This window comes from Poecile atricapillus, chromosome Z (genome assembly GCF_030490865.1).
Source record: "Poecile atricapillus isolate bPoeAtr1 chromosome Z, bPoeAtr1.hap1, whole genome shotgun sequence".
NCBI lineage: Eukaryota > Metazoa > Chordata > Aves > Passeriformes > Paridae > Poecile > Poecile atricapillus.
Window position 1 is genome coordinate 56,541,034 of NC_081289.1, and position 23,647 is coordinate 56,564,680.

General features: G+C 41.8%; 1 protein-coding gene across 1 annotated transcript; it reads right to left on the reverse strand.

The window, feature by feature from the left end:
- Nucleotides 1–416: 416 nt before the first annotated feature.
- Nucleotides 417–21,373, reverse strand: LOC131573790 (pannexin-2-like). The gene is made up of 4 exons (XM_058828045.1): nucleotides 21,229–21,373; nucleotides 20,589–20,879; nucleotides 2,656–4,107; nucleotides 417–778 (listed from the first exon to the last, which is right to left on the reverse strand). Exons 2-4 carry the CDS (start codon nucleotides 20,812–20,814, stop codon nucleotides 417–419), a joined length of 2,040 nt encoding a protein of 679 aa, XP_058684028.1. The 5' UTR covers nucleotides 20,815–20,879; nucleotides 21,229–21,373.
- Between the last annotated feature and the right edge of the window lie 2,274 nt (nucleotides 21,374–23,647).

Below are 23,647 nucleotides of genomic sequence, written 5' to 3' on the forward strand. Positions count from 1 at the left end.
CCTGCTTAGAAAAGAACTCTTATTTAACTGCTGCTATTAAGAAGTATACCTCATCTCCATGTTAACTTTGATCAGTGATTCTGAATGCAAAAGATTTAAACACTCACTAAAATTGCTGTGGCACGCCATTAGACTCTTAATGTTCATAAATTGTGCTAATTCCCATTTAAATCAGGAAGCTATAGTTTAGAGTTAGAGCTAATGGTTGTCTTAGTGTTAAAGGTCTATTTCCACCAGATTTTCTTTATTCTATTCTTCAAATGACTGACAGTGCTTATGATGTGATCCTGAAAAACTGTTTGGTGTTATTACCAGAAGCTATAGTCTGTGAGAAAGCTCTCCATGCTCATGCAGTGAGTTGCATTGCTGGGGGACCATGGCCAGCGCTGCCGTGGTCCGGGCCTGGCCCGGGGCCTTCAGTACTCCACCGAGCTCACGATCGCCATCGGCTCGTCAAACGTGGCCAGCCGCATCTGCTTCGGGGTAGGGATGGAGAGCATCTCCCCGGTGTCAGTCGGTGAGTGAATCCCATTGTCCATTATGTTTGAAACTTCCTCCTCATGGTCCTCGTACAGCGTGTTGATGTGCAGCAGAGGGTGGGCTGGGTTGCAGCTCAGTGCAGGTGTTGGCTCTGGCTTGACCTGGTTCAAAGCCATACTGGTGGCAGCAGCAGTTGTGGCTATATGGTTGTGGTTACACGTGACAAAAGCCGCAGCAGCAGGCACAGTTCTGCATGTCTCAGATGAGTATAGGATCTCTTTTGCAGGATGAGGGGTGTCTGAAAGAGAACAGAACAGACAGATAAAGGACAGGTAGTCTTTCACCGTTCCAGTCCATCAGCAAGGAGTATTCTGAACCAATAAAAGTCATTGGCAGTCTTGCCACTGATTTCAGTGGGATCAGAAGAGGATCCCAAACTGAATTTTTTTGGGACCCTATGAGAAATCTAAACAAGACTGTTTCAAAACAACAGGGTTGTAAGCTCAGGGAAACAGGACAAACAAGAAGTGGGGTTTGTAAATCTTGCTCTTTTTTATGCATGCTCATGCTTCCTTATGTAAATGGTATTTTTGTAAAATGAAATAATAAAAAAAAAACCAACTGGAAAGTATATTTATTCCCTTCTACAGTCTGGCCAGTGTTTCTTAAACAGTATGATTTAATGTTTTGACAAATGTAATGACTACTGAAATCCACAGGATAGAATACAAAAGGCATTGATATTTTCAGTGGGAAAAACTAGTGGTTACACATTGTAAGCCACTTGTCTTCAGAAAGAACTCAGCGATTTGTCATAAACTGAAATCTCTTTCCAGAAATTGTAAGTCTGCCTTACCTGATGGACTGCAATGTAGGTTTAACTCAAAAACAAAGTTGAAAATTTTTAATGTGAATGGGGAGTCACAGAGCCCCAAAACTCCAGTAATTATATTTTGCCCTTAAAATATTCAAGTGCTAATTTAGATGAAGGTAATTGAACCAGAAAACCCCAGTAGTTTTGAGGAGTTGAACTCAGAGCAGGTGACTGGATAAGGAATGCTCTAGAATAGCTCACATGCATATTGGGGAGTTGGAGGGCTCTAAGGAGCATAGGGATTTGGAAGTGACAGAAACTTTTATACCTCAAATCACTTCTTTGCTGGGCAGTGGGGTGACGGTAGAGGTCAGTCTGTCGAAGCCCAGAGGGAGGTCTTAGCTTGTAATGAGATGAGAGCCATTGCTTTAAGTACGTACAGATTTTTCTGTAACTTCAACTGCATAGTGCTTCTTTCTTATGTCAGTAGCTTACAAAAATAAACAAGAAGATATCTGTCTATCAGTTTACCTACTAATCTATCACTTTTCTAAATGTTCAAATGGCTTTCCTCATCACCCTAGCACCTAGCAGTTATTGATATATTTGAAACACTCCTTTGAGTTAAGAAAGGGACAGGCTTCACAAGACACACAGGGAACCGAGGCACAGAAAGAGCATCTCCTGTGAGGCCACACAGGAAGGAATGGCAGAAATCCTGAATCCCTGACCAGCACCCACACCTCAGAACATCTATCCTCTGGTCCACGTAAGACACAGGGCAATTTAAAGCGTGTGTGAAGAACAACATCAACAAGCTGAGTTTTGATTTTCTAGGTAACAAACATATGCCAACCCCTAAGGTTTGGTAGTCTAAGAGATCTTTTTTTCCACAGGCAGTTTTAATTGCCATTAGTGGTCTCCCACACACTCCTAATGGGCTATTACTGCTCAGGGTACTGGTCATCTACCATGGCAGTTTCCATATGATTTGAAAATAAGGCAGGTTTGAAATGTGCCAAGTGCTGGTGGAGCAGGAAGGGTACAATGGAAGCCAAACGTGCCTCATTTCCTTGGCAAGGCATGACCACACTTGTAGTTGTGAAACCTGCTTACATTTGAAACATTAGCCACACTAACAGCCTGCAGCCTGTTTTGTACAGCTCTACCTGTAATAATCCTTACCCTCTATATAGTTGTTAAAGAGAGAGAACCTCTGTTTCTGAGGCCTGCAAGCCTTGATATTACCAGCTATCCCCAAACCTAGCACAGTAGGTCAAACAGTTCCAATAAACTCTGAATTCCTTTGCTATGTAAATTATGACCTGTGGAAGTGGTATGGGCATTATGGCATACTGTACCTTTGAGAGAGGAGGTAACATGCACTACAACATTCTCTTCCTGGTTTAAAAATCCACCCTCTTGGCTTTTTGACGTAGGCATCGAGGGGATGGCTTGAACCTCTGGCTTGGGTTTTTTGCTACTAAGTATATATGGATGAACATCCAAGGAAAAGTGCCGTGTGTGCTTTTTTTCACTGCTTGTGCTTGGGATGGCATTTGGCTCGCTCTTATGAGTGGATGTTTGCTGTGAGGTTTTTGCAGCAGACTCCAACAAAGGAGCTATAAGGCTGTCTGTCGCTGTTTTTCTCCGCACAGGCTTCGGTTTATCAGGCTTATGGTTCTCAACCTTCATGATGGCTAGCTGCTCCTTGAATGGCTGGGGAAGGGGATTGGTAGTCGGGATCCATTTCATCTTCTTCCTTGGTCTCTTAATGATGAGCTGCTCATTAGCATCAATGTCTGCTGGATCAACACTTGGGTCTATAGTCTGAATCCCTGAATCACGCATGGTTGGAGTGGCATCATGATTGGACTGGGCCAATGCTGCGAGCAGCTGGCGTACCACATTGTCGTACATCAGATCACTTTCATTTGTAATAAAATCCAGACGGTTCAATGATTTTATGTGGTCCCTATTTTCATTACAAAACATGGCCAAAATGTTGATATCGCAAAACTGGGACTTCTGCCACTGTTTCTTGGTCTTTATTCCAACTTTGTTCAGTTTATCAAATATGAAGTTAGACTTGCGAAATATGAAGAGGTGAATCAAGTTGATGAGGATTATCAAGTTCATGAAGCAGAGGAGGACGATATCTACACCAGCAATAATCCGCTGGAGCTGGACAGATGGGAGTTTACAGTTCACTCTGATGTGCAATTTGGAGCTGCTTGTTTTGTCTGGAGGCTCACCTAGTGCACATGTAAATTCATTTTGCTTCTGTGTAGCATAATAGGTGGATAAGTATGTGATTGGTATGATGCTTAAAAAGATGATGAACAGATGTCTTGCAAGATAAAGCTTAGCTAAAAAGTTACTTCGTCCTCTTCTTTCCAGATATTTCTCAAACAAGTTCTGCTCAGGGCTTTTTTCCTTCTCTGCATTCTCAATGATTTCTCTTTTCTCTCTCTCAGTTATCCCTGGGCCTTTGGACTGAATCTGTTTCTCTATTTTTGGTGCCCGCCCTTCAGCTGCACGGTGGTAGCAGTTATCGATCTCCTGAAGCAAAAAATTAAGCTCTGAAGTCAGTCGAGTGGAGGCCAGAAATTCCCAGCCCAGAGCTGGAATGTACATTATCCCAGCAAAAGCCAGCAGTGCATAAGGTAGGAACTTATGCTCAAACAAGGAGGGCCAGTGGCTGGCATCAACTCCTGGCAAGGCATCTTTTAATTCTGTCCAACAATATCCTCTGGCATACAAGGCTTGATCGCGGGTGAAGTTGTGTGGTGTGTAACAGTATATTGGCTCCTCTGTATAACAGAGAGAAAAGTCACTGCTGTGCATTTAACCTACAAAAGGAGCTCTGGAAAATAAACATTTCAAATTATATCAATTTTATTTTACTGTATCTTTACATGACCATTAAGCCCTCCACATCTATTAGCCAGCTCAGGCTGCACATCCTCACAAACTCTACGGCAAAACTATTTACCTGAAAGTTTTAGAATAAGCCTGAGTTAGAAATGTCAGCAAGAAATACATATTTTTGGTTTAATGACCTCTCTGAAAACAATATCCTAAGCAACTGTGATGTGAACTCTGTAAAGGTAAAAAATCTGAAATTCACTACAAAGCTAGTAGCTGAGGATGTTCCATGCAAATGCTGAAAATGAGATTAAATCTAAGGTTCATCCCAGCTAAACGTTCTTCTAAATAGAAAAAAAAGTTAGATGTAGCTTAAGGCAATATTTTTAATAATTATTAACAAAGTTAACTCATTTAATATGGTAGAAAAAAATGAAACTTGAGACATACAAGGATTTAGTCAACTGTATCCCTCTCAGCTAATATTCTTGAATAAAAGTGTCACTGGCCAGGACAGAATCTGGTGTGCTAACTATTTATCAGTATGAAAATTTAATTCTACATTTGAAACTTTGGGGTTTTTTTACACAATGTGTAATTAAATGCAACTTGCCATCAGACAGTATTACGGAAGAAACAAGTACTATGGACCAAGAAGGATATCAGACAAAGTAATAGGATGAAAAGCATAGCAAGGATTATTAAATTCACAGTGATGCAATTTTTCTCTCAGGAAATGTTTCATTTATGTTCTGCTGGAGGACAGAAGGATTTGTCAAAGGAAATTACACTATATACTTGTCTATTTTAACACCCCTTCTAAATATTTGTATTTTACCATCATCATCAGGATGTTGAGACAGAGGTCCTGACCCAGTAGATAAATTATGTTCTTACATGATCAATTTTTTTTCTAGCAATACATGAAAGAAAGAGAGAAAAGCTTGTGAAAGCAAAAGCAGCATTAGTTTCCCAAAGAACAATGACCATTATGAAGACACCCTATTCAGAGAGAAAGACCATGTTTTCCTATTTTGACAGGTAGAACAAAGAGACTGTATTTTACAGTGTTTTGGTACACCTTTAAAAAACTTCCCAGAATGAGACCCATAGGAGGAGGCATGCTCTCTTGACTTAAGAATCGCTCAAGAACACCAAGAACATCAAGAACACTCTGGCTCTGAATGTAGTCTACAATTCAGATCAAGACCAGCTCCCTGGAAGAGTGTGGTGGCACTGTTCTCTTTATAATAAAAATGAAAAAAAATAAAATCATATTGATAACAATAAATAGAATATTAAAAATTAGCAGACAAGCAACTCCCCCTAATCTATCTGGCTTAACAAATGACTCCTTACTTGACCAGTTACTTTTCACATGTGGGCAAATCAAAAGTCAGTTCTTTGGTGTGGAGCTATAAATCTCTTCTGTGACCTAGAGAGAATTAATACTACCAACTTAAACAGAGTTTACAGAATAAATGCTGCTACTCAAAACAGCATGTAAAGTGAGTATGCCCTGCAAATTCTTTAATATCGCTTTTGAAGACTATTTTAAAATTATCTAACTTCAGTCTCAGATGATAGCTTAAAGCACTTCCATTTAGACTATTTTTGTGTACTTACAGACATATGTAACAAGGAAAATGATCCTTGACTCCCTTGGTTTCGTAATTACATGGCCTCCCAACCCTACCCATGAAGGGATGCATACAAAATCTCCTACAATCAAAGACTTACTGTAGAATTCCCCAGGAGACCAAACAGATTCCTGTGTAAAAATGTTCACATGGAGTAAAAAAAAGGCAAAGCAGAATGCTATGTTTCTCATAAGCAGAAATTTTTTGAATTGGGTATCCCTAAGCCAGCAGAACTCTCCAATATGAAACCAAGTTTCCTGTGGAACACATGAGTTGATTTCTCCTAGGTCTCAACATCACAAATACTTGGGAAAACAGCAGCAAGTATTCCTACAAATCAGCGATAAGGATTATTTTTGGATTCCTACATCAGTTATTACTATCAAATAAACTGATTACTTCTTTCAGTTCTCTTCACTGAGACCCAAAAGCTAGGGTGACTTTTGCCAAAATTGTGTATATATATATACAACAACAATATATTTTTCTTTCATAAATGAAAAAAAATAAACAAATGAAAATGTCTTAACATTTTACATTTACATTGGACGTATCACTGAGAGACTAACTGCACTCTATCCATTGCCACTGTTTTGGTGAGAAAAGTCTAAAGAGCTTCATGAGTCCAGTTTGGACTGACCAACTGCATTACAAGCTACAAAATGAGGCTGTCCCAAATGGTAGGAAAAGCAAATGTCACTTTAGAGGAAATAGTTCTCTTTTCCTCTGTTAAATGTGTTTTTGTCTGACCCAATTGTCTGTGAGGTTGTAAAAGATCTCTGATTTATCTGACCACCTGATCATGGTGTCCCACTCTTGCTCAATGTTTTGTACCTTGTTGCTACTAGTCTAATATTTTCTCTGCATATTTGCAAAACTGGCATGATTTTCATTGTATGACATGTAAATCCCAAGATCCTTCAGACAAAAATGAATCCTTTGTAGAGCCAGTGGGACTTCTGATAACTGATTGAAGTGGGAGCAGTGGGGTTCCAACACAATTTTATTCAAACAGTATTTTCCAATACAGAATCATAGAATCACAGATTGGTTAGGGCTGGAAGGGATCTTAAAGACCATCTACTCCCAGTCCCCCCACCATGGGAAGGGACACTTTCCACTAGACCAGTCTACTCAAAACCCCATCCAGCCTCACCCTTCCCTTGATTCCAGGGATGGGGCTGCCACAACCTCTCTTGGCATTATCTTTGAGCTATAGTCACTGTCAGAGAATACCATAAATTTTGGTGTGGTTATTCCACAGAGATATTTAGCTTAACCCTCTCATCACAGGACTTGACTCACAAAGCATTACATCAGACTTGGAAGCTCATTTCTCTAGAAAATGGTCCAGACAATGGAGAAGAGAGGAATTCCCTTCTGGAGTGATTCGAAACAAAAGACTCATTTAGCTGTTGCTTAGACAAAGAACCTGTCTCTCTTCATTGACAAGAGGCTGCCAAGCAGGATCCACACCGGATTTTGAGTTAGCTTTTGTGCATGTTACTTCTTAGGCAATGGCGGCATTTATCCTGGCATTTAACAAACACTCTGAAGCTGTTTGATCCAGGTATAGTAAGGTATGGGACTGTTTCTTCTCTACTGCAGCCTGTGTCCATCATTAATTAATGAAAAAGAAAAGCACCATGTCAATACTAATCCTGTTATGAAAGGTGGCAATGACATATAGCTGGATCTTAACATGCAGATGTGATGAGGAGAGCAGAGGAACAAGTTGTTCTCACACATATAACTCACTTAGCTGTGAGACCCCCTGCTTAATGCAGTTTCAAGAAGACAGCAGATTTTTTTTCCTGTTTTATAATGCTCTCCTGATAGGTAAGTAGCACTAAAAAAAGGTTGCAATGATGTTAAAAATCAAAGCTCCGATGTTGGATCATGCTGTATAAAAAATGTATTTGCTTTTAACTTTATATTCATAAATATACAAAATTTCTACTGACACTCTTCTTTCACCCTGAAAATTCTTAAGCATAATTCTTCTAAATGAAGGTCCTTTTTCATTTAACTGTTCCAGCCACCATGAAATACAGCTTTTTCCTGAGATGTCACAGTTTAATTGTGTATGGCAATGAAGTAAAGTGCTATAAAGAAAATTTTTTAAAAGGTTTGGGAGCATTGTTATGGCTGAATGGATTTGACATCCTCTCATGTTGTCTAGTCTAGAGCCCATAAAAATAATCTGTGTCTCTGCTCCTTGAAAGATATATTCCTAATAATTACTATATTGAAAAAAAACAACCTCTTTGATGGTAATATATGATGTTTTTTTATACCAACTTAAGCCGAAACATGCATGCTAAGAAGCTTTGTTTCCCTTTTTTTCAGTATGTCAGATGTTTTCAATAAATACATTTTATTTTATTTTATTTATACATTTTATCCTGCTCACTATGCACCTAAGTAGCTTTTAGAAATCTGCAGAACTATCCTCTAGGATAAGGTATGAAAAAGATCTCACTGCATTTTTCAGACGTGCAATCAAGATGAAATAAACAACACAGAACTACTTTGTTGTGTAATATAACTGATTGTGTTATGCCACTTGAAAAATAAAAATTCCTTGGCAGCTAAGTTTTTTCACATGCTCTACTGTGCAACATCTCACCCCATCCCATCATTTTAAGTATTACTTAAGTGGAGAGAAGTGACTTGTAGGAGATACTTTGGTGCAGAAGTCATACCCCAGGAGAATGAAAGGAAATGGCTGTAGAAGACACTCAAGGTAGGGAGAAGGATAAAGGGAAGGGGCTGTGCTCAAAAAAACCATTTAGAAAAAATTCAAACAGACACTATGGGAAGAAATGAAGTCAAAATATTGAAGCTAGGAGCTGCCAAGTCTGCTGCTTTTAGAAAAGGCTTGGAGAAATGCTTGTGGGCTTCCTGCAGGCACACGCTCCCACTCCTACTGTTCCCAATCCAAGGTCAGCCACCTCCTTTCAGTGGTTCCCCAACCTCAGTATACTTTAGTATACATTCAACTGTCCTCTTTGAGAGGCCCTGAATTAAACACCATTTTCCAGGCTGCAAGTACTAGGCATGAAAATATGATAGTAAAATAAATCTCCTGCTAGATTTCAATCTGGAGTTATAATACAATATAAAGGTTCTGGATTCCTCAGGAAAGGGGTGGAATACCGAGGTTTGGGGCTGGAACCCTTAAAAAACTTCCCACTACAGCAATGAATCTCAGATGTGGAAATGGAGTTACCAGTGGAAAAATCTGATGATTCCTGTTCCTAGACCATTTCCTGAAATTACACTCCAATGTAGAATTGCAGAAATGCTGAGTCCCACATCCCACTCAAAGCAGCTGATTTCAGACCAGCTTGATTAGGGCTTTGTCAGTCTGAAAACCTCCAAAGCCAGAGGCTACTCAACCTGCCTGTGCATCCTGCTCAGGCAGGGACAATCTCCTCAATTGATTGTCCTCAAAATGCATTTTCATCTTCTTTAGGTCATGTCCAGCAAGAATGGCTGATTCATGCAGCAGCAATTTTTTTCATTTTTGAGAAATGGCCATTTAAAAAAATGAATGCAATGGCCAGTTGCATTAAGAACACATCCAGTAAAATACAGCCAGAAGGCTATCCCAGACATACAGGTGGCTAGAGCTCAGGCCTCAGTATTGCATCTCAGTCGAAGGAAGAGATGCCAGCAGCACAGCTCACCATGGAAGCCGTGTTGGGGGGTGAGTGTGTGTGCATACACGTGTGCATTTGCCCATCTAGAACAAGAAACACTTTGCAAGAAACGTGGCCTGGTTTATGGCACACTAAAATGACACTGTCAAGAAGATATGGTGAAATTGTACATACACATCACTCCCCATTGTCTATTAAAAGTTAAGACTTTACAAGTCTTCTTGGGAAAGCAAGTGAATTGCATCTAACACACTCACCACTTAAAAATAGAGGTAACAGTGACAATCTCTTAGCATTCAATGCTGTAAAAAGTCAGGCTTACTCCTGAAAAGACTTAAGCAACTGCATGCATAGGACATTTCCCTTAAATTGATGTTATTACTCACAGTGCATAAAATCTGGCCTGTGCATCTCTCTTTGAAGAACTGATGCTGTAGTTTTAAAACTTCTAAAATACTATTACAAGCAAAAGTTATTTAACTAAATGTGGACAACACATTTAGAGTGCTTTGGTAGGCATTACAAAAAAAGAAAATATTAACAATAAACAGTATATGCTCCTACGTAACAGGCCAAATGATTTTTCATACCTAATGCATTCCCAGCAGAATAAAGTATATTTGCCAAAATATAAACCATGATAACAAATGGTATATGCTTCCTGTGACCTCCAGCTTTTAGAATTTATTCTAGAAAAAGAAATCACACCTCATTTATCTTCCCACTGAAATGCATTATTCAGCATTCCAGTGCGATAATTGAGTAAAGCAGAAAAAACAGTAAAATTTTCCAACAGCAGACAGAAAAAACAGTTTTGAGAAAATATAATACAAAAACGTAAAAAAAGATGGAAATTCTTGGGCTTGCTACACCAAGGCAAAGGTAAGTATGGCTCTTGTGTGAAGATTTCTTCAAGGATCTAGTAAACATTCAGTGTGACTGCACAGGGTATAGGCAGCAGAATTGGTGATTAGGTGCTGCTGAACAGCCTGGATCTCCCAGCCTCTGGACAAGTGCCTAAACACTCTTGCTGGAGACCCAAGCTAAGTATCAGGTAAGTATATTGATAACTGTACTTACTGAGTTAAATACACTACAGACTCACCCTAGCCTAGTGCTTCCTAGCAAATGCCATCCTGCCCTCCTGAAGAGAGCTGCTAAATCATCCTCATACCTGTGCCCAATCTGCCTGTGAAGATAAGTTGCCAATCCAGTCAAGATCTCTGAAGCACTCCTTGTGCAGTCCTCTCCACTTGTCTCCAAGGAGAAATATAACATTTAGGTAGAATCTCTGTGCCCATCACTTCCCGGTACACACTTTTCTAACAGACAAAATAAATTAGAAACTGCCTCATTCATCTTGGGTACTAAAAGGATTGCACAAGAAAGCAGGTAGCAAACTGTTTATTTTTAGAAACAGAAATTATTTATTTAGTACTTTTTCAGCAATTTTGAAATGCAAAAGAAGAAATGTCCTGGATCCTCTTCTCTCTGGAAAAAAATTAATAAAGAACATTTATGTTAACGAGGTTGAAAATATACTCTAAGAAAGTAAAATATTATCTGAACAGTATACATATCTTCCATCCCAGTCACACAGTCCACAACGAATATGTAACCCTGCTTTGAACCACTGTACCAAATGCTAGCTAATACCCAAATTAACTGTCAGCAAAAGGATAAATTCACTTAATTTAACTAGTTTATTTCAACTTTATTTAAAAGATATTTAAAGGTTAGAAATTAGTACAGTGTGAGGACAGATCCCTGAAATTAATTTTGTGTCATGCAGTCCTATATAACTCACTGAGTACTCATATGAAAAGAGAAAACATCCATCAAAATAAGCCTTAACTTAGCAAGTTAATTATTAAGAGTTACTAGTTTTACTGAAATAAAAAGCCAATACCTTTACCTTTCTTAGGGGATATTCTTTCCAATCTGAATACAGATTCCATACCCATGAAGTCTTCCTAAGTTACAAATTTCTCCATGATCAGCAAGGTAAGGTAAGCCTTTTTTGCCCAATCTCTGAAACCACTTGTCCTGTTTAAGAAAAAAATCTTGAAAAGAAAGTCCCTAAAAAAATGAGATAGGAAACCACTGCTGCTATTAGGTTTTATTGGCATATACTCTGTAAAGATTAGCCATAATGAGTGAGATGTAGATAAGCAATTTCAAAGATTGATAGGTCACCCACAAGGGTAACTGCAGTGCAAGGGAAGCAGCAGGTCTCCCTGTATTTCCAATTTGGGTCTTTTTGCCTTGCAGCACTGCTCCTTGAACTACATATATTTTGGATCCATGGAAGCAATGAATTAACAATACACTTTCCTAGATCATATATAAATTTACAGAACCATATTCCCTGTATGTAATAGACACTGGCTCTTCTAAAAGTAGCTGGTGTCCTCACCCTTACTGGCAATCTCAGGCTTCAGGCTTTGTATGCCTGCCCAGGTTAGTCAGGAGAAAAAGACACCTACTCCTGCTTGTCTGGTATGTTGGAAACAGCAACTGTTATGAGGAGGGTGCAGAAACACTTAAATGAAATCCCTTAGGCTGGTCCTATAGAGGAATATGTCCTCAATAATAAGCTGCCATCTACCATGTGGTGGCCATGCAGCAAAGGTGGTAAAGTCACTGAAAAGAGAGCTTATTTATAGTGACTGGACTATTGATGCCAAGATTTAAGGGAGGGCTAGATCTGAATTTAAAGGAATGTATTAATCTAAATTTAATTAACGAAATTCAGCCATGCAGTCAGTCCTACAAAAGAAATCTGAATAACATTTACTTCTAAATTTAGTGCTTACATGAGGAGGTGAGTGGAATTTCAGTGATGTACAGATCTGCACAGAAGTAGTGAGGTGTGAAAAGAATATTTTTATGTTTTGCAGAGGTCAGAAACTGCCCGTTAGAGATGGAACCCCAAAGCAACTACATGCACTCAGACAGTATGATAATGTGGACTGCAGTAATACCTGAAGTAAACTGCAAGAATAAATGCTGAAATGAAATGAATCATGAAAATCCAGTGAAACCCATGATAAATGAACAATGGTGGCTTCTTAAATCAAGGGTCAAGTACAAAATACGACCATAGGAAGCAACAGGAAACAGCAGGTTCATTCTATTGCATTATTATTTTTTAATGACTAGAAATTAAAAAGATGGCTTGTATTAAGTACCTCTTGGCATAAACACAGCACCCGGCAAAGTTCATATTGAAGAAGAAGAAAATAACCAATAGTTAGCTCATTAGGTAATAATATTATTTTAATAACATAGTATTTAGAGAGCAGAGATGAGTGGTCTACTGCTTTTGGAAACCTGTTTCCTCCATGTGTAGAAAAATTGGGTTTTGTGAAGCATCAGAATTGTTTTGAATCATCACAGAAGAGACAGAAGAATCCGCCACCTGAGGCTCCCAAGGGCTCTGTCAGTTCCAGTGTAGAGGTCTCCAGACCTCCTGAAGAAAACAAGGATCTCACAGAAGAGAAGGTACCCAACCTCAAAATGTGAAATAATTACTTCATCATAAAAATAAAATGCTTCAGAAATAGTCACTGAGCTCTGAGCTGCAAAAACCACACCACACATCTCAGCACCTGGCTGCAGCACTGCTCCATGAACTTTGAGTCTGCATGACAGGCTTGGTGCCACTAAGAAAAAGCAAACAAATCCCCAAAGCTTGCTATCACAGTGAACAGCTGCACTTCCCCATTCAAATGCAAGCATTTAATACATGCCTGGGACAAAATCCCCAAAGATGTAAATATGTGCCCTGATTTCAATGCTTTTCTCAGAATAAATCCTGTATCATGTGAAAAGGAATCTACAAGAATTATGCCAGTCTACTGTGAAATTATTCAGCTTTTGTAATTAGACATATACACGTACTGAGGGTGTCCACTGCAGCTATTTTTAATACTGAGAGAACCCAGGGAACTCAGTGATGATGCAGATTCTTCCTGAAGACTTTTATAGCTGTAAGAAAACACACAAGCTGAAATTTCCTCTACATCATGAATGCATGATTTCTATCTAGTTTAGAGACAACAAAGAGCCTCAAATACTTCAGGGTAGCTTTGAAAAACAGTCTCTATTACTCTTTATTTATCCACAAGGTTTCCTTTTGACAAAGGTAAATAAATTAAGTAGCTCTCAAACAAAGATATTTTTGACCATCTGTTCAAATCTGTTGGTTATCTGAAAGCATGCAGCAGGGCTAAAATTTATGCATACTTTGGACCTCTTCCCACATATAACACTTGAAAAACTGAAGGGGTTAATAATGCAAGCAGGTCATTAAAGACATAAAAAATGATGATGTATATGTGTTGATGAAGTCTGAGAAATGAAATTTATGACAAAAAAAATATCTGCAGTCACTAGGAACTGCAGTGGAGTGATGTATAGCTTACATTTCCTCAAGAGTACCTTTCTATTCACGATTCAGTTGTGAAACTGCAAATCTTTAAATGCTCAAAACTCAGAGAGTCCCAGCTAGTGTATCTTGTGCACACTGCGAGTTTGTAGGTCTGTAAAGGGCCCTTATCCTTTGGGAAAAATTCCATCAGCAATGTGAACAGCCAGCAGCCAAACTGCAGCCAGCCTGTGGGTGCTTGTGTCATTTTAGTCCTTTTTGAAAATATGTGCTAAGAAAGCACTAAAGTGGTACTGTGACACTCCTCAAATTCTCTTTTCTCTGCTAATATCACCTCAGAAACAATTTCTGCATTGGTGTCATCAGTTTGTCATACACTAAACAATCTGGCTCTGTACTCTTAGCACTAACAAAGTCAGTTGGGAAAATGCCATTTTCACTTTTTTTAAGTGCAGTGGGAGTGCAAAAATGGAAAGTAAGATCAAAAGCTATCTATTAGGTAAGTCACCTAAGTAAGCATATGTAATTATCCTGACACAATTCAAAACAGAAATACAAATTAGAAAACTGACAAGAAATACAAAACAGAACTCCATCTCATAATATAGAAATCTGACATATACTGTTTTGAACATACTGTAGGGTGAAAAGTGAAAAAGACATTGAACTCACACATATACTGTATTACACAGTATTGTAAGCATTGGTTATGCAAATGATTACAAATCAGAAAATAAAGCATAAAACCTTGAACTGACACTTCAGCCATTAAACACAGTTTCCTTCCATTGCTTTCTTATGAAAATTTTCTAGCAGGATGGTAGAGGGCTGAACTATACAAGTGCTTAGAGACATAGAAATACAGTATTTTTGAGCAACCTATTCTGTATTTTATAGGCACTGTTTTAAAAGCCTACCATGAAAACCATTGTCAAAGCTTGGCTTTTGACTAAAGTATAAAAATCAACTGGATGAATGCTTTGCTTTATTTTAATAAAGTACCGGCAGTTAACAGCTTGGGTGGGAAAAGCAAAAATGACTGCAATATGGAAAGAATAATTCACTGTGAATAGAAAGCATGAGGCACTGCACAAGAGGGATATGAGTTAGCAATACCTTGACAACATCCGTTTGGAAACCAAAATATTTCAATATTTTGAAGATAACAATACATAACAGCAATGTATTCCTTTGGAACCCACCACTCTCTGGACCCTTACAGACAAAACTTCCCACAGACATTATTGATGGGGCTGATTCTCAACCCAGCACAGGTACCTTAAATCTTTTATGTTCTAAAGTTTAATCAAGTTTGGTGTTTTACCATTTCTTTCATTAAAAGGTTGACTTAGGTTAACAAAGAAACACTTCCAATAAAAAAGAATCCCAAAACCTTTATCACAGGAAAGGGAACAATCCAGAAGGCCTCAATGCAGCTCAAATGGGAAGACAAAAGTGACAACCTATACTAAAGGCATAAAATTTGCTTTACCACCAGGCAGTACCTGGTAGAGTCACCTATTCATGCACTGGGACAGCGCAGTGCTATAAAATCTGAACTCTCTGTTCATATTGGTTGTATTTTACTTCTGATTTGCACAGGAATAACTAACTGCTAGGAAATAAAAAGCTAGGTATGAGAAATCAAACCTCCAGAGAGTCAAACACAAGCATGGACCTCTGTAAAGCACTGCATACACATCTGCATGAGTGCTCCAGAAGATGCCTAAGACTATATAGGGTGTGATGGGGGTTACGTCACTTTCTTACAGAATTTCAAACACATTTGCTCTCATATTTAAATTAAAAATTAGTTTTTACCTTTAAAGCAGATATCTTTTAAGCTCTTTTGTTTTTCAAACAGAAACAGAGCAAACCAAAGTTCCCTTGGCACCACCCACTGCATGCATTGTTACCTCAACAAGGACACTGCTGTTGGAGAGGTTTCCTTTAGCCTATGCTGCCTTTTGAGAGTCCTGTAACTCCAGGAAACTCATAGTTAAATACAGATTACATCCACTAAGTGAGAGAAAAGTGCCTCAAAAACTTTCTTTATTATTCTCAAGGTCATCATACATTGGCCTCTAAATAGAGGATATGCCAGTTTTATACAAAGTCCATTCATGGGTGAGTTTTGGAAAGGGAAATAATTTTCATTCTTCTTTTGTGAGTGCTCATGTGGGCTTTCTTTGTGTTGGGTAGCTGAATATTGCTCCTAAATGACTTTATGATAATCTTACGCTCAGTAGAAATAGGGCTCATGGATTTATTTTAATTGACTTTCTAGGGGTGTCCTTTTTGGAATCACACTGGTTTGCTTGAAAAACAAAGGAGAATTAGGAGACTCAGAAATGACACTGTAGGAGGTTAGCCATGTGACTTTCTTTCCTCCTGTGAAAAAAATTTCAGGAAGTGGGGGCCAGTGCAAGAATTGTATCTTACTTCAGCCATCAGAGTGAACTTTTTTGCCCATTGAAATCAATGCTCTTACTGCCTCCTTTGCAGCCTGACTTTAACTTTCAGGAGTGCATCCTAGTAGTGTGTCTGCCCTTTGCCATTCTCTTGCAGAGAACTCAATTTCACCCCAATTGCAAGGCCATCTATTAGTGAAGTATGGAAACAAAACCTTATCTCCCGATATATTTTAGCTACGTCACAGATTCATTTTTAGAGCAAAAGAACACCGAGGATGACAGCCCCTCTTTTCACCTTGAGTCAGACTGTAAGGACACCAAGCACCCAGGGCTGCACAACGTGGAGCGTGGCCAGCAGGTCGAGAGCCCTCTACTCTGTTCTCATGAGACTCCACATGCAGTACTGCACCCAGCTCTGGAACCCTCTGCACAGGAAAGATCTGCCTGAGATCATGAAAATGATCAGACAGAAGGAGAACTATGACCGGCTGAGAGAAGTGGGGTTGTTCAGCCTGGAAAAGAGAAGATTCCAAGAAGACCTTTCAGTACTTAAAGGAGGCTTTTGAGAATGATGGGGACACACTTTTAGCAGGGCCTGTATCTCAAGGGTAGCTTTAGATTGAACACAAGGAGGAAATTCTTTACTGTGAGGGTGGTGAGGCACTGGAACCGATTGTCCAGAGAAGTTGTGGATGTCCCATTTCTTCAATGAACTGTTCAAGGCCAGGCTGGACAGGGCTTTGAGCAGTTTGATCTAATGAAAGGCATCTTTGTCCATAGCAGGGAGTTGGACTATATGATCTCTAAAGTACCTTCCAACCCAAACCATTCTATGACTTTATGATACATGGAATAGAAGAAAAGCACAATATCTAATTTAAAGTCTTTTGTAACGCATTAAGTTCAGAAGAATTCTAGTTTTTTTTCCCAGTATCAGCATAGCATCTGCTAAACAATTAGTTCTTGCCTCTTATGCTACTAAAACAGTAATTTGTAATTTAATATCTCAAAAGAGATGTAAAGCTCAGAACACTCCAATTCAAGGGCAAACAAATCACTTACATGAACAGCACATGCATTTACCTAAACAAAGACTTTGCCCATGGCACTAACAACATAATTAACTAACTTTATCTTCAGACACAGGAAAAATAAAGTATACAATATATTATACTACAGACATAATGATTTTTAAGGTTGTCAATTACAATCTTTTAAATAAACACCATGCTCCTTCTTTGTCCTCTGTTGTAGGACTGAACTTTGCTTTCATATGCGCTTTCTTGAAGCCTCTGGCCCCAGAAGACTTACAGCTGTTTGGAGACTCCCAGGCTTCCCATGATGATGGGGTGACTTCTGCACACCCCCAGGACAGGACACCCACCCTGCCTGACCCATTCTCACTAGACTTGTTGGACAGACTGTACAGTTGGTCTTGACTTTAAGCTACACTTTGCACACACATAAGCTAGATAAGAGGCTCTGATCTCCTCTACCCACTGATCATGAGGGTTCTTCCGATCCTCAGCAAAAAAAGTTTTGTGAAAAACCACTGCTTTCAGAAAATTACATTTTTATGTCTTCAGTGCACACACCATTGTTCCAAAAGCTTTACCAATACTGATTAAGTAAGATGATACAGACCCCAGAAAACGGGGTTGTTTTCAGTTTAGTGGCATGATCTTCACATGGCTTGCACTGGATATCATTAACAGAATGAGGAATAACGGCAAGTATCAGATAAGCACACAGATAAGGGCCCAAAGTAAAGTGTGGGAAGCTACTGTGCTATTCACAACCAAAGAGCAGTAGGCACCTTACTCAATTTCATCAGCAAAGTTTGCACTTAGTTACTATTTAAATTGCACAGAAGGAGCAGTATCCACAGCAAAGTTAGATTTTTTCCAATATCAGTGACAGTGTATGGGTGAAACAACAGAAACTGTAGAATCAGTAATAAGCCTGAATCCAACTGAACTATTGTTACCAGAATCAGTATCTATGGACAAACATGACTTAGTAAAGAAGTCTGAGTAAATACTGTTTCATTAGAAGAGCAACATCTGATTAAGACCACAGTAAAATTAATGTAAGTTTTGCTCTTGAACTCTGTGGAAGCAGAATTGAATTCACTAACCTAGAACCCTTCAACTCAAGCCTAAAAAATTGTCTATTTAGTTTTATTAGATCCTTAGAGTTTTTCTATTACATTCTCTTGCATAATTTCTTCCTTTTCTCATATTATTTTTCTAATTGCAGACCATCTGAACAAAGATGACATCATATGAGAGAAAAACATTACCATAAATTTTCCCAGAGACACAAGGGTGTTTTCTGTGTTACTTTTTAAAGTTTTGTCCTGGCAGGATACAATGGGCTATTGCTTTCTGTCTTACTGGGACAAATCAGCATACACAGCCCAGAAGTCATAAGTAGACATAAGTGACATTGTTTTTAGTCCTTCTAAAAAACAAATCTGGAACACAACTGTGGGCCTAGATAATAGTCTAATAATAATTATAATAATAACAATAATTATCTAATTATCTAATTATAGATAACAGCACAAAATAAACTCAACAGCAGAAATGCAGGCAGATGCAAGCAAATTCAATAGGCTCTCTATCTTCCATATGTGTGTGGACTACAGTTTAGCCTCGCAGAGGGACATCCACTGTATAAATCTGAGTCTCAGACTTGATACTTCCTCCACGATCTACAGCCTCAGATGACTTCTTCATATGGAGCAAGCAACTGCTGTCTGACCAAGCAGTGAGCATCAAAGGGTTCTGCTAGCAATCTTGCACTATGTCAAGGAACACACATGAAGGGGGCATGACCTTGCCTGCATCCAAGGCTGTCTTTAGGCCTACTGAGGCTCAGATCTGTACATCTCAAACAGTATGAAGGCATATACGTAAGCATGCATTCAAGAGCTGCTGCAGGATTGCCTTTTTATTAGTTTAGGTCTCTACAGAGGAAGCGATCATAAAACTTTTGCATTCCACAGAGGATCCTCAAAGGTGACCTTGAAACCTATCTTTCAGTTGCTACGAAGAGCCAGTTTTCATGTACCCTGTAAACACGGTTTCTCCAAGATACCTCCTCCAGAAGACCATCCAAAAGATGAGGCCCTTATTAACTGTGGCTGGAGATCTTGAGCTATGTAACTATTTTTGAAAAATACTGAGGTAGACTGAAAAAGTTTTAACTATAATTAAGAAAAATCTCCAGATTCCATTTAAAAGAGTTATACTTGTAGGTGATTTAAGTTTACCTCATAATGAAAATGAGTATTAAAGACTGGAAGTCAATTCTAAAGCAGCATACAAAGCAAGGCCCTTATTCTGGTATGTTTAAACTGGTTAAACACAGCCAATTCTCACCAACCTCACAAGCTGCCAGGTTAGTCCTGTATATTTAAAGCACTAATAATATCCTACAGATTTTCATATATGGAGCTTCAAGGGACATTAAAAGCAGTCATGCACTGGCAGCTACACTCATCAAGCCTACAATCCATACAGGAAAACAATGTTTACATATGCACTAGTGGCCCAAAAGGTGTCGTAACAGTTTACTGCATCAGTAATTTTCAAGGCTCACCAAAACTTGACCTTCTGAGACTGGTGGTGATGGACACTCAAATTAAGCTTTTTAAACTGTTACCAGTTTATGCAAGATGTTGGCCCTCAGCAGAAACAGATACCAGTGATTTCCACTGTCACAATACCGCAAAGCACATTGCTTGGTGCTCCATATATAGTATCAGTCTCCATGAAAGCATCAGCCTCTCCCTGGTAGGCCAGTTAACACTCATGCGGTAGACACCAGAAGTAATATCACGATAATGCTTGACATCAGCCAGGGTCCAGCTCAGGACCTGTCCAGGATCCACCTCAAGCATTAACCTGCTCTGTCACCTACGCCAGCTCTCGCCTGCTGGGCAATGGACACCTCCCCACACTACTGCTGCCTGCAGGTGAGTGACCCGGGGCTGCTCGCCAAGGAGGACGGCTGGGGACCACTCCCCGCCACTCGCCTGACAGCCAAGGCAAGAGGCAACAGCTGTCCCCGTTAGGGACCGGCCAGGACGGCGACACCACTGCCCTACCCGCCAAGCCAACACCTCTGTCCTGCCCGTCACGACGAGGGCCAGCGGCCATCTCCTGAGCACAGGTGGCTCTTAGGCAGTGGCCGCTGTCGCCCTGCCGCTGTCCCCACCCGCCAAGGCGAGGGCTGGCTGACATCTCTCAGCACCAGTGGTCTCGTTTAGTAGCCACTGGGACACGACCCTGCCCGTGCTGCCGCCCTTACCGGCAAAGTTCTTGGTGAAGACGAGGGTGACGAGGAGGATGGGGATGAGGACGGTCCCGATGGTGACCACGCGGTCGAACGGCAGCTCCAGCTTCAGCTGGAGGAGCAGAGCCGCCAGCGCGCCCGCCTTGTCATCCTGCTGCCCCGGCAGGATGAGCTCCTTCAGCTTCTCGCCCGCCAACAGCGCCGTGGCCATGTCGGGGTGGTTATCGATGATGTGTTGCATAAGCAGCGGCGGCGGGCGGCCTCACGCCGCCGGGCTTCCCCGGGGACGGGCGGCGCCCGCCCGGCCTGCGGGGACAACACCGACAGCGGTGACGGCGGGGCCGCGCTGCCGCAGCGGCACCGTGCGCTCCCCCGGCCCCGCCGGCCCGGCGCTCAGCCCCCGCCGCCCCGGGCAGCGCCGTGCGGGCGGGCCGTGCGGGCGCGACCCCCGGCAGCGGCTGTGCGGCGCACGGTCCCCGCTCGCTCCCCTGTCACGAGAGCCGGGCGGCGACGCGAGATGCCCGGTGACAGCTGTGCCATTAGGCGCTGCCTCTCCTTCGCAACCCGTGCTGTACAACAGCGGCGCAGCAGCCATGCAACCAGGCAGACCGAAGCCGCCTCCCGAAGTGCTGCAGACAAGGAAGGGGGCATTTACCTGGCAACTTCGGTTCCCTCGGCTCCGGGGGACGGTGAACAAAACCGATGGCCGGTGCAGAAGAGCGGAAGCCGAAAATAAACTTACACTGGACCTTCCTGCCGAAAAAAAGGTCCCTGCACCAGCACAAGTAATGAAACCTCTCCGGATTCGGAGCGGAAGGTGGATGATGTGCTGATGCTCGTTACAGCAGCCGGCGGCTGGCGCTCGCATGGAAATCCCCGCCTGCACCGAGCAGCGATAGCGTGCGGAGCAGTTCAAGAAGGGGCTCGCAGCCGTGGGGAGGAGGAAGAGGAGGAGGAGGAGGAGGCGGGAGCAGCCCGGAATGAACTGCGGGAACGCAGAGGTTCTTTAAGGCATCCCAGCGAACCGCTGGAGCCTGCGGAGCCGGGCGCGGCCGCAGCAGGGCCGGGAGCGGCGCGGCCGCAGCAGCCGGTGCGGCACAGCCCATGCGGGGCTCCAAGCGCAACACGTCGCGCCCCGGCGCCCGCGTCCCCGCAGGAGCCACCGCGCGGCGGCCGCACCGCGCATGCGCCCGGCGGCCCGGGGAGCGCGGCGGTCGTGCCGGCCCTGGGAAGGTGTCGGGGCGGCCGGAGGGAGCCTGGAGACACCGGGCCGGGTGGTCCTGGAGACACCGGGCCGGGTGGTCCTGGAGACACCGGGCCGGGTGGTCCTGGAGACACCGGGCCGAGTGGTCCTGGAGACACCGGGCCGGGTGGTCCTGGAGACACCGGGCCGGGTGGTCCTGGAGGCAGGACGGGACCGGGGCTCCCTCCTGTCTCCTTCCCGCAGCCCGCACAGAGGAGCTCGGGCCCGGGTAGGCGGGAGCTCCCGCGGCCCAGGGATAGAGCAGGGTAGTGATAAGGGAAAGGGAAACCCTCACTCAAGGGCCCTGAAGGTCTTGGATCTGCAGGATTTAAATGCTGGCAATAGAAAGCCCTTCTAGATGCTGTCTTTTTAAAGCACATGTGGGGTCGCCCACACCTGGTAAAACAGCCTAAGAGCAGAGTGGTTGCCAAACATGCAGAGTCCAGCTTTCACCCGCAGCCTCTGAGGTTGTCCAGACCTGTGTCTTCACAGAGATGGCCGGACCTTGCTGTCCTCCCCTGGAACAGGCTGGGAACGAAGCACCCATTGACATGCTGGGGAAAAAGCTGGACCACACAGCATCAAAGAAGGCCATATGTGCTGCATCATAGCCTGCAGCAATAGTGTTCAGACAAAAGCTCCAGGTCACAGATCCTGCTTCTTAACTTGTTTATGGATATTTAGCAGTACTTAGATAAAAACCAGAGATAAACAAATATTGCTGATATTTCTCTCAAAGATCTGCAGTTGTCATCTGCAACTCACATGAGTAAGGCAGAGAATTTTATCTTTGCCTTGTAATTTTAGTTTTCCTGGTTTTTCACTGTTCATAGTTTTTCACTATGAACAATGAACTATGAACTAGTTCACTATGAACTATGAACAATATGATGGTTGTGTTTATTATCCAATTTTAAATATTGGGTGCAAACTTTAATTAATACTTCTTGGCAGGGGTCCTTCCATCCAGGCAGGGAGATTATGAGCAAGGCAAGAGGGATGTCCTGATGGTGACTGAGCAAGGATCCCAGGCAGCCGACACAAAGCTGTTGGTGCCAAATGCTCCTGAAGAGTACTGAAGATCAGAAGGCAATAGAGCCTAAACCTGAACCTATAACCATCTGTCCAACCCCCAACACCATCACTTTTTTCATTTTCCCTGCTCCTAATCCTCCACGGGCTCTGCCTCTGACAGTCTTCTGTAAGAACTGACACTGCCTCATAGGCAGAAGGCAGGGAGGAGAGGTACCCTTTTCTTACCCCCTTGTTCAGTGGGTATTTGTGATGCAGTGCAGCACAGAGTTCTTGGTCACCAGCTGTACCCCAGGCAGGGCAAGGTAGGAGCAGTGAGGATCCTGGTATGGTGAACTTGGGAACAGAGTACAGCCTGTGTTGTTTCTACAGCTGAGGGGACAGTTTCTGGGTTGGGCTTCAAGCCTCAATAATCCTAGCTATCTACGATGAGGGAAAGATGCATCAATTTCTCTTGCCCTAGCTGTATTTGGACTACATGTGTATTTTATCAGCCCCTAATATACAAGCTTTATATTCCAACAACAAAGAACAAAATACCTTATGCACTTCTTACTGCTGCTGTCAAAGGGATGATACTGAGCATCAGTACAGCAAAACTTTTGCTCAGGCTTTCAACATTGTAATTGTTTCACCATGATTTGCCTGCTGTTGACAATCTTGTCCTGCTCCTTGAGACTGTAGTTGAAAGACCACTTTTCTTCTCACTATGTCATCTCCTTTTTGAATCCTCTTATGCCCATCCAGTTACTTAATTCAAAACAATCAGCTTGCTTTTTGTTTTCAGAAACTGCCTGTG